This window comes from Amia ocellicauda, chromosome 5 (assembly GCF_036373705.1).
Source record: "Amia ocellicauda isolate fAmiCal2 chromosome 5, fAmiCal2.hap1, whole genome shotgun sequence".
In the NCBI taxonomy this organism is placed as follows: Eukaryota; Metazoa; Chordata; class Actinopteri; order Amiiformes; family Amiidae; genus Amia; species Amia ocellicauda.
Window position 1 is genome coordinate 22591462 of NC_089854.1, and position 11877 is coordinate 22603338.

The window sequence follows — 11877 nt, forward strand, 5'->3', positions numbered from 1 at the left end:
TCCCACTTCCGGGTTGCTGCCTTGCGGGTGTTCACAGCTTGCTTTGATCTCCACCAGCCAATGGCGTTGCAGTCATGAGTCGAAAACACCGCCTCGTCCAATCGGAAAGCGTGCAGTGGGAGGGGCAAGGAACTCGTTACGACCCAAAAACATCGCCTCGTCCAATCAGAAAACACGAGGTGGGCGGGGCAAGTACAGGTGCAAAAATAACCCTGGGCTCCGTACGCGGGAGTAGCTGATGAGCAGATTAAGTTTTACAGGAGGCTTTGATTGCGTGTTTTATAAAAGGTACGTTTATTGTATTTTTTAGCTCTTTTTGTCTCCAGTTTCATGGTGTTTGTTGGCACCTTTTGATAACCTTTTGATAAAGAATGAAGTTATGAAACAAACTAAATGTAAGCTACTTTGCTACTTCACTGTTACATTATATATTAATATTAATGATTAGATATTTGTAGCCGATGCAGGTATATTATAAGAAACTGCTTTAGTTCTGTTATTGTCAGGATACTTTAAAACGGTTTAATTCTGAAGCATCTTTGGATTAGTAATAGAGGATAGTTATAGCTAAAAAGTTGTATTGTCACCAAAATATGTTAATTTCAAGAATATGCGTACATTTGATTAATTTATGAATACATATAGCGTCAAGACATGTATTATATTATCGTTTATTATGATGATTATTATTGCACAGAAGAATTACAGACAGATACCCCCCCCCCCCCAATTGCTACATTGTATAAACATACCTATGCTGATGTGTAAATATTGATACAACTATTGAAAAATAATGATCATTTGATCATATTCAAATGATCATTATTTTTCAATAGTGCATGTAGATGTTTTTCATTCAGGATTGTTTTGTATGAGTTTCTATTAGACCTAAAAGCCTTATCTGTAAATTATCGTGAGTGCACAAGTTAAATATTGAAAGTTATGGCATATAGCACATTATTACCCTGTTACTCTTTAGTACTGATTGTATGATAAAATGCAAAATTGTTTCCACTACTTGTTCCATGCTTTCTTTGGTAAACATGTATTATGTCCGGTTAATTTGCTTTGAACAGATAAATGTATCTGTGCATTGTGTTTGTTTATCTTCCCATTCAGATCTTGTCAATTGTTTATCAGACATGAGAGATTGTGCAGAACTGTGTCAGGGATTAAGGCAACAGCTGATCAAATCAAAGTTTGGCTGTCTTCATTCAGAACTCAGTACATGCATTTGTTTAAAAGTTTCAATCCTTTAAGGTGATTTTAATAGATTTGAATAGAAATCCAGTCAATGGTGATGTAGGCCTACTCCTTTTTGTCTCTTCCTTGCGAACGTCTTGTACATTTTATATTTGTTTTATATATTATACTGTATAGTGTTTATGTCAGTCAGTGGCATTTGAAAAAATGATAATATATGATGCTGTATGTATTGATGTATTTATTTTAATAAGATAGAATAGGAGAGTGGGCCAGAGGTTGTCTCAGTGTACAGGGCCATGTCTTGTTGAGCATCTTGTTTTTGATATGTCGGAATAAATAGTTAGAATAAAGGGTTATATTTAATTCTGAAAAGATTATCCACATGTCATTTTGATCTGAAACAAACCTGCTGTGGAATGAGTGACATGCGAAAACTGAACTCTCTGCACTTTGCGGAAATGCCCAGAGAGAATTAGCTAGGTCTTAATGGAATGAGGAACAATAGATATATTTATTTATTTATTTATTTATTTAGATGTAAACCACCTAACATTATTATTATTTACTATTTTTTGTTTCTTGGCAGACGCCCTATCCATGCTAACATGCAAAATTCAACCCCAATTAACAATCCTGTATTAGTATTTGCTTAATTGAAAAGGAAAAATAAAAAAATAAAGAATAGAACAAGCAGCCTTCAATCTCTGAAAAATATTATTGTTAGTCTCCGTGAAGCAAAATTATAAGATCCAGGAAGCATGGAGTCTCCTTATTTTCTATTTCCTTATAGCTTTCTGCACCACCCAGAGTTGAGCTCTCGGTCTGAAATAGGAATGATCTCACAAAGTGTAGGCTATCTTTTGTTGCGCTGCATAGCAACCCTCTATACTTTAGTGTCAGAAAGTGTAAAGTAATCTGCAAACTGTTCACTGAGATGAAAACTGAACAGCTAAGTCTGTACTATTGTTCCATAATACCCCAGTATTAGGACTCTCCTGGTTTGATCCAGAGGTCATGTTCGCTCCAGAGCTCGGGTTTTGTGCTGTGTATATCGGGATCGTTTTGAACAGTAGTGTGAAAATCCAGCCCTGGAATTTTATGGTACAATGTACACACCATGTCACAAAGAGAGGATTGTCACATTATGGTTCGGGCAGAGTGGAAAATCATAAGGCAGCTGCAGAGGCTAATTTCAAATTTTGCTGCCTCTGCCCTGTGGGAGGGAAGCAAACGTCACTCTCCAAATCTTCAGTCAATTAATAGAAAATGTTGCTTTACCGGTTGCTCGGTACTGCAGACCTGGGATGGTCATATATGTCAATGTCAATGTAAATATATATACCAAATAGGTTATTCATTTGGTAATTTGGCACACAGCCGTATAATTGCTCCTTTAAACCGACAGAATATGTGTCTGTTGTTGGTCTAGTCAAGCCTGCAGCTATTTCCAGTTGTTGTTTTTAACTTTTTAGTCATTACTGATTATCCACATCTTGAGTACCTGGTCTTAGTTTTGACATGTAGGCCCAATTGGCTGGTAGACAATTGGGGGCACTGATTGCTTTTTATGACATTGTATGACCTTGAGATTTTTATTGTTGAGAGATCAGGCCCAGGTATCTCTACACCACCCAGCTGTAAAAGCTTTACTAATTGCCTCAGGAGGTTTTCAGTTCCAGCAGCGTATTTTCCCTTCCTGCTGTCCAGATCTCTGTGAGGGAAATGGATGCTATTCGTAAAACCATATCCATCTGCCCAGGCCGCAGCCTCCATCACTATTTTACCTTGCTACTGTACATTTCCCTTTTTTCTCACCAATATTGGTATAGCTTACACGAAGATTGAATGTGCTTAAATATAAGGTTCCTGTTTTCTTGAAGATGTAGGTTCTGTGTCATACCTCTCAAAAGGTTCATGTTATGGTGGGGGAACAATTATTGCTTTTCAGCATTGCTAAGTGTGGAAATAAAAGTGATCTCGAAGGTGTTCAGGGTTTATCCACAGAAGTGGTAGACTTAGTCTCCGATATCTATTTCTGCACTCCCTAGAGATTTTCTCTCAACGAGCCTTTTTCACTTCAAAAATGTCTCTGACATTGCATTGATTGAAATTATGAAGCCTGTTTATACTACAGAAACCTAAATACTGAAATCATCTAGTGGGTCAAATTCACACTTAAAATGTTGAGCTGATCATTAACAGCTGAGTGGGAGTTGAATGTGTTGTAATTAGTAGATTAGTAGCAACTTGTGCAGATTCTTGAACAGTATTAACATTGCATTGTAACAATTTCAGTATTTATGAATCTATAGAGCACACTAAATCAAGTCTTCTGAGAATTAAGCCCCATTCACACTGACATGCCGGGAAATTGCAGGCAACGTTTCGTTCACACTTGAGGTTGTTTGGGGAACTGAACCGAAACGAACTGAGACCACCCAAAGAGATGGTCTCGGTCCGTTTGGCAAAATAACTGAATTCAGTTCACTTGAAAAACTTGAATGTGAACACAAGGAAAGTCTCGGTTCTTTTGCAATCAGGAAACAAACTCCACATTTCACCCAATAACATGTATTTTTGACTCTACAGCAGTACCAGTGAGTTAAGATAACATGTGCATTTATATGTGTATGTTAATGCTACGATCAGTAATCTTAACACAATTGGATATTGTGGTGTTACACCAAGGCATTTCTGTCATTTATTTTCTAAATTGAATAAAATACAAATAAAGTTAACATGAATAGATAGAGCGTACAATTTGATCTAAAGATGCTGCGTGGGAGCGAGTCATTTTTTATTAATTTTGAGGCTTATTTGTACTTTTGTTTTTGGGAGAAAATAACCATAAATAAATAAATAAATAAACTATACACCGATCAGCCATTACATTATGACCACCTGCCTAATATTGTGTATTTGCCACCAAAACAGCCCTGACCCGTCAAGGCATGGACTCCAGTAGACCTCTGAAGGTGTGCTGTGGTATCTGGCACCAAAACGTTAGCAGCAGATCCTTTAAGTCCTGTAAGTTGCCAGGTGGGGCCTCCATGGTTCAGACTTGTTTGGCCAGCACATCCCACAGATGCTCGATTGGATTGAGATCTGGGGAATTTGGAGGCCAAGTCAACACCTTGAACTCGTGATTCATCAGACCAGGCCACCTTCTTCCATTGCTCCGTGGTCCAGTTCTGATGCTCACGTGCCCATTGTAGGCGATTTCGGCAGCGGACAGGGATCAGCATGGGCACCCTGACTGGTCTGCGGCTACGCAGCCCCATACGCAACAAACTGCGCTGCACTGTGTGTTCGGACACCTTTCTATCAGAACCAGCATTAACCTTTTCAGAAATTTGAGCTACAGTAGTTCGTCTGTTGGATCGGACCACACGGGCCAGCCTTCGCTCCCCACGTGCATCAATGAGCCTTGGCCGCCCATGACCCTGTCACCGGTTCACCGCTTTTCCTTGCTTGGACCACTTTTGATAGGTACTGACCACTGCAGACCAGGAACACCCCACAAGAGCTGCAGGTTTGGAGATGCTCTGACCCAGTCGTCTAGCCATCACAATTTGGCCCTTGTCAAAGTCGCTCAGATCCTTATGCTTGCCCATTTTTCCTGCTTCTAACACATCACTTTTGAGGACAAAATGTTCACTTGCTGCCTAATATATCCCACCCACTGACAGGTGCCATGATAACAAGATTATCAGTGTTATTGACTTCACCTGTCAGTGCTCATAATGTTATGGCTGATCGGTGTATGTTTAAAGATATGGCAGTAGCAGTAAAATACTCCTAGATGGATATTTAGGGGACATCACACTACTGTGTTATTGTATATTATTATATATGCAAAACAATCACCATTCGGCAGCGCAACACTGATTATAATATTCACAAGTATAGTAGCTTATTATTGTGTTCAATAACTGCATACAATATGTTTAAATAGACAGTTGGAATTGGACTTCCCTGGGGATAGCTCTCCTGTTCCTTAACCAGCAGACAGTCCACATGTTCATTAGATACTGAAGAAATGTACAGAAGTCCTGAAGTCACAATCACACATATCCTTACTTTCCCATAATTCAGGATTTTTTATCATATCAATTATAGTTTCATCTTGGCTTGAAAAATCATGCCTCCAAGTCCGCTAACTGATGCTTTCTGTACTTTGCATTCAATGGTGAGTCTTTATGTCGTCCCATGACAACGTAGGCTACTTCTTATTACTGTATAATTATCAAAGGGCATATTATCAAAGCCTTCTTTAGCAGCTGAGCTAAAAGCAGTGGCCTCAGTTTAACAGCTCACGCTTGCAACACAGATGAGATCACATTAAAGATACATTCAAACTAAAATAACCCGAGGAGCATATCCGTTGAGTATTGTAATGCATGTTCCTGTACCCACTTCAGCTAAATATAAGTATCTTAGTGTCTGTCTCTCTGTCTTTATGCTGTTCTGTGCGTAATACCGATTCACCTCTCGTGTGAGGCAGACAAATATCAGGGGGTTAAAATCTTGCGCATTATTATGAGCAATTTTTCTGTCAAACCACAGTGGCTGTTTATATTGTATGAGATTCCTTCTGGAACGTGTATGCTCTAGCCTCTCTTGTGACTGATGTCTCTACGGGGGAATGCAGGTGTCTGAACTCGTCACAGCGAAGAAGACTCGCAGTCTGTGTCAGTCTGAGAGCAGCGGTGTGAGCAAGATAAGGAACGGATAACAACGAGTGGATGATTTTATGATGGGGTACTTAGCTTTTTACATGGGTAACTAATGACCGTAACTTTTATGAGAATCCTTTTCTTTTACTGCAGCCCGAAGTTGAGGAGGTCTGTGCTTCAAAAACACAACGGTTACTGTTGCTGGCTCAGTAACGGAGATCGCTGATTTGTGTTGGCCACTTTGTGTCACGGACTGTGGTGGATAACCATGGTGACTGTGAACAATGGGGACAGTGCAATAGGATACACTCACTCCCTCCAAATGTCTCTCATATTGAAACCAATTACTGGACAGGTCCTCCTGTAACATGCTGGTGTTGTGTGGTACAATGTTTAACCCGGGGAAACCAACACCAAGATCATATCCCCACTTATCCCACTGCCGTTAATCCGTTTAGTCTGTTTTAATGCCTTTTCCATCCCTTTTTCTTTATATAAATCTATTGAGGGCCCATTGTTTTCTTACAGGATGGTGTTTTGGGAAGCAATCCCTGGCATGGTCGGAGAGCTGTCCTATTGCAGTAGCCCTCCACCACTTCCTCACATTGTTTTTCACTATTAATGCAGGAAATGTGTTGATTAATACTCCCCCCCCCAAATCACAGTTGTTTTTCAAAATATTTCCCTTCTCTGGAATCCCGAACAAGAACATGATTTGATTTGAATTTGAACAAATGAAAACAAATGTATCACTAGCTGTATCATAAAAAAATGTTTAGTTAATATGTAACAGAAAAGTATGCTTACATAGAATATCTTATTGTTTACTACTGTTGCTATAACGAATGAAGGATGTTTCTGCTTTGAATGCAATTATAGGTTGTTTTGTGCCCTACAGATTTAGGAATGGTTTCACAGACCCAGATTGGCACTGGTCTTGGACTGCCCAATGCCATGATCGGTAGAGTAGGGCCAGACGAGTGCTGGTTGAGGTCTGTGGAACCGGCTGTTCAACGCCACACCTGTGACCAGATTTGGTCCTGAGTTCATAATTAAATATTGATGCCCCCCGTGTTAATCTTAGACATTTTCAATTCTTTATGTGTATCCTCTGTCTGAGAACAGCCCAAGCTCTGTCACCTAGCCTTTCCTGTTGGGTTACGACAAGGAACTCAGTTCATAATCCATGCTCATATGCTTTTGTTGCCTGCCACTTATTTCTGAGCTGAGATGAGATAAAAGTCCCACAGATGTGTTGTTGTACACACCAGTCTCATGGTGTGTGGCCGCTTCCTGTTGGCACACCGGCTGGAGGAATTGGTTCAATGTGTATGGCAGCAGCGGCACTGACAGAAAATCTCTGCAGGTAGAATGAGATTATTTTGAGGAACCTTAGACTCTTAGCTTTGCTTACTGTTGCTTTTGCCCATGGCTGTGCGTGACATGGAAAACACACGCACACAAACACACACACAGCCAGCAGTCTTATCCAGAGAACTTGGGGTGAAAGTTTTCTCTGACAGAGTTGCTGAAACATGGTTTAGTGATATAACAAGGAGGCACTGTGTTTCAGGCACTGTGTTTCAGTCACTTTATTTCAGTCACTGTGTTTCAGTCACTGTGTTTCAGTCCTAGTCATCCAAATGCTCTGAGAACAGGTGTGCTGGTGCTACAGCGTTTCATAACAGTCAAGCTCCATTTGTACCTTGCAGAAGCAGCCCAGGTTTGGCATTTTACCCAGAGGACTGACTATTTAAGAGAATAAAAAACATCAATTGGACGTACATTCAACTGGGATTAAAGTGAGCACTGTAGAAATTATCACTCTACGCAAAACAATTCATACAGGAAGCCGTGAGCCCAAAATAGAAACCCTAGACTGTCTTTCTTGTAAGTTACCATATTAAGATACATTTTCAGTGTTCACACATAGTGTGTAGTGTGGTCGCCTGGCGTGGCGCAGCCCACTGCAGCAATCTTTGACAGTCGCATGATTGACTCTGGTGGGCAGAACGCGTCAGAAGGTTAACTTGGTTCAAGACCACACACTCAACAGTTTCTGGAACCAAGTTTATGTCATGGCTGCTGATACAATGCTTTTTCAACTGCCGAGCTGCTAGTCGCATATCTCTCTCCCCATTGAATATAATCTTTCTCTATGTATTATAGTGGGGAGGCAGTGACATGTTATCTTAATCTGTGTGTTTGTTGTTCACAGGTGTCTCTGAGTTCATTTCTTTCCCTAAGAGTTTTGCAATCATTTATAGCACTGTAATTTATGACAGATCACTAATATAACCCTTAAGAAATGCCCATGTAGGGTTAGGGATTATTTCCTTATTACTGATATAATGGGTATTTTCTTTTCATGTCTTGTGCATTTCTGCTTTTGTAAAGTTAAATATGATCTGGATTCATCCTTGCATTCCTTATGCATACATGACTGCAATTCTATAGATTCCTTTCTGAAAATTCACAACTCAAGAATGTATCTTTCAAGTACAGGTGCAGGTAAATCTCTCCTTATAGTAGTATAACCTGATACACCGGTTCTGTCCTGTTTGGCAGGATCAATAAATCAATCTCTAATAATAACAAACATAAAAAACATACATTTTCCTCTGTTATCTTATCACTGAACTAGGCCATTTCAATTACAGCCCAGTAAAAACCTTTGTGAGGTAATTTAATGTTCAGTCGCACTTGCCCGTGCCTTTTAATAGACTCGTGAGCCGTCCTCAGAGAACCAGCGGCTCGTTTGGTCCCACACACCTTTTGGCTCGGCCTTCAGACAAAATGGACAGGAAGCAGGTTAAATCTGGCCACATTGTGTGTGGCTGCACTGCTGTTCAAAAGCAAGAAAAAAGAAAAAGAAGGGAAAAGAAAAAGAAAGTGCGTGCGTGCGTGTGTGTGTGTGTGTGTGTGTGTGTAGCAGGAAGCTTGCGGTTTTCAACATAGCTAGTGTTTGTAAGGCCAGCGCTGCATATGCTGTGCTGGGTTCAGGACTAAATCCTCTTCTAAATCCCTTGGCGTGCTTAAATCGGAGAGAAGGCCCTTTTGTGAGCTTCTGGGAAGGAAAGAAAAAAAACATTGATCACAGCAGACTTAAAAAAAGTCCCCCTGGCTGCCCCCTCCTTTGCACCCACCCTCTCCCCTCTAGCGGTCCTCAGCACCACCCCCCACCCCCCTCAGCAGCATTAAGAGGAAGTAGGCTACGTTTTTTTTCAGTAGAGGCTGCTCTGAGACTCTGAAGCGAAAAATACTGACACAGGTCCCATCTTTCTCCAGCTTGTTTGCTGTGGAATAACCGGTCCTCAGACGTTGCGCTGTCCAAGATTGGGGAGCCCCGAGGACCGTACTCCTTCAGCCGGAGGTGAGTTGATGTTTTTTTGGCAGTGTGCCCAGGAGCTTCCTTCCAGACCGCGTTCTGCCGAAGGGTGCAGATTGAAAAGGGCTGTTGCACTTGTGTATTGAGTCAGGTGGCCTTTCATGGAAGTGTTGACTTTGTGTGAGACCTCTCTGTGTGTTACTGTCAGTCTACCTTTCTTGGATTGTTTGAGTATGTAGTGTCTATTGCTGGCCCCCCCCAAAATAAAACACCAACATGAAAACAGGAGTAAATTACTGTAGACTAGCTGTGCATTGAATGCTGTATCTTTATTTTATAACAAAAGTCACTGTTTTCAATTTTTTTTTATGGCATTCTCCCTGCATTAGCCTTACAAATAATTGTTTGTATCTTTTGCATTAACTGTTCCTCTGTCAGAGGAGTGTGCTTTATTTTGGCACAGCTGCAGGTGTACCGAAAGTGACTTGTGCCCTTAAACACTGTTATCTCACATTTGGTTATATTGCCTATATTATATTTGGATCAAGTTTCCTTAGTTACTGATGCATTACTTCAGCCTGTGTTTCAGTTTACATTTATTTTACAGCCTTAACCATCACCTACGGCTTCATAGCTTTTGGTTGGGTAAGAAAATACCCAAAAAAGCATTTGTTAAATGGGAACAGCAGCCACTACTGAATAGCAGGCCTGTCTGTTATTACCCCAACCAAACGCCAACACACTGTAATCCCACCAAAGAAATACACGCATCTGAAACACAAGGCTTTAGTGTGACATTTCCAGCAAGGTTTTCTTTAATGTGGGTGCAGTGGAGGCGCACCCACATTGCAGTTTACCTTACTGCAGATTACCTGTGTCTGATAAGGTTAACCTGAATGGAGACGTCTACAGGTGGCACCAGCGGTTGGAGTTTTTTAGAACTTGTCTTTGACCTCTTCGATAAACCACTTTTCCAAAACATGGCGGTGTTAAAGCAATGGTGCAACTCTGTACTTTAAGCTCCTCGAAGTGTCTGATACCACTTATGGGGGTGTGCATGTTTGTTGATACTCCTGTCCCACTGCAGGTGCTAAAATGGCAGCTGGGGCCACCTGTGCAGGTATTACTGGGACAGGGCCTGCAGTTAGGTGGCACATCTGCATTACCAGTGTGTTCAGTGACCGTAGTGTCTGACATCCGTCCCAAACCTCTTCGCAGGTGGGAAGAGCCGGCAGCATTATGTGTGTGAGCTGCAACCACCCTGCCCGTCGGACAACACTCTAGCGACCCGGAGCCACATGGAGGCGAAAGGTACCGTACCAGGTGTCCCCATGAATCTCAGATATGAAAAAGGAAGCTTTAGAGATATAAACGATGACACGAGCAATTCCAGTCGATGGCAGATGAGGAGAATCTCTTTTTCAATCGTCCATCAGTGCTTGACGTGATCCACAGGCTAGAGATGGTTAGGTCTCGGAGAAAAGGGGATTTTCTGTGTATTCAAACATAAAAGGGGATATTAAGTTAATTTACCAGAATTACCAGAGGGGAGGTGGGAGGGGTTTAGGTTTACAGAAGTGTACTTAGCAGATTACAATAATACTTTATTTTCTGGTCTTGCCAAAGTATTCACAACAGGGGACAAAGACCAGTATTGTATTTTGTTACCTGCAAAAATGAATTTGGATGGCACGTCTGTTTCCGTTCTCTATTTGAATCTAATATAGTAGCACCGGCCTGTATAACTCTTTGGTAATGCAGGCGAAACTTCACATAGAATGGGGAAACGCCATGGCAAGGTGCTATAATAAAACATGCACGTCAGCTCAGTTTAATCGCACTTAGTAATGCTGACTTGGAGGTTTTCAAGAGGGGAAGTAAACCAAACTCTTCTCTTCCATTCTCTCTTCTTCTCCCATTCAGTTTCTGTACTTCAGGATCTTATCTGCTTGTCTGGCTAACTGCCTCCCTGCCAAATCCTGTCCATAGCTAATGCTCTCCCTGTTCTTGGTACCTCACCTCAATTCTCTTCCACCCCATGCACTCAGTGGAAGCAGCTACCTCGAACCTCCAGGACCACTCAGAGACATGTCTGACTCCCCTATTCGAACGACGATGCTTTGCAGCTGTTATCACCAGCCGAAAAAAACACAATCGCTTTGTTTAACTTGGAGCTCAACCATTGTAGTCCTTCAGCTTCATCCGGCATGGTACTTTTGCTTCGCTTCATAAGCCTATTACTTGAATCATCCATCTGTCACATTTTTCACACTACGTATCTCTCTGTGTTTGGTTTGTTTATGTGAGAGTTGCACGCACATGTATGATGATAAATCCTCACTGAGTCGCATCAGACCTACTAGTGAGCAATAACTAAGGTTGCAGCCGTTTCTAATGATCCTCATTGCTGTCCAGTGAGTCACGGGGTGTCGTCGGCCGTGGAGTCGGACATTTACCGCAGCGTCCAGGCCATTCTGCGCGAGCTGGACTGCCATCACCCGGCCTCCCTGTACAACAGAGGTACAGTACTGCCTTCCTCTCCCCATATCTGCAGTATTGAATGAATATACTGTACTACTAGCCAGCAGTGTACTGTACTTTCAGATACTCTTTTCTTCACTTTTGTCTTTACTGAAGAGCCAGAGTAGTTTTCTTCCTCCAGGCTTT

The 11877-nt window shown here is 41.5% G+C and overlaps 1 protein-coding gene across 3 annotated transcripts in view; it reads left to right on the forward strand.

The window, feature by feature from the left end:
* The first annotated feature begins 224 nt into the window (after nt 1-224).
* The window catches only part of pik3r6 (phosphoinositide-3-kinase regulatory subunit 6), a 22970-nt gene continuing 11317 nt past the window's right edge, over nt 225-11877 (forward strand). For 2 of the 3 annotated variants that reach the window (XM_066704354.1, XM_066704358.1), the window contains exons 1-4: nt 225-288; nt 9171-9255; nt 10429-10521; nt 11626-11730. In XM_066704354.1, the coding sequence (XP_066560451.1) occupies nt 10509-10521; nt 11626-11730 (118 nt within the window). In that variant the 5' untranslated portion in view covers nt 225-288; nt 9171-9255; nt 10429-10508. Of the gene's footprint in view, nt 289-9094; nt 9256-10428; nt 10522-11625; nt 11731-11877 lie in introns of those variants that run through there. The other variant, XM_066704355.1, reaches the window with a different exon arrangement.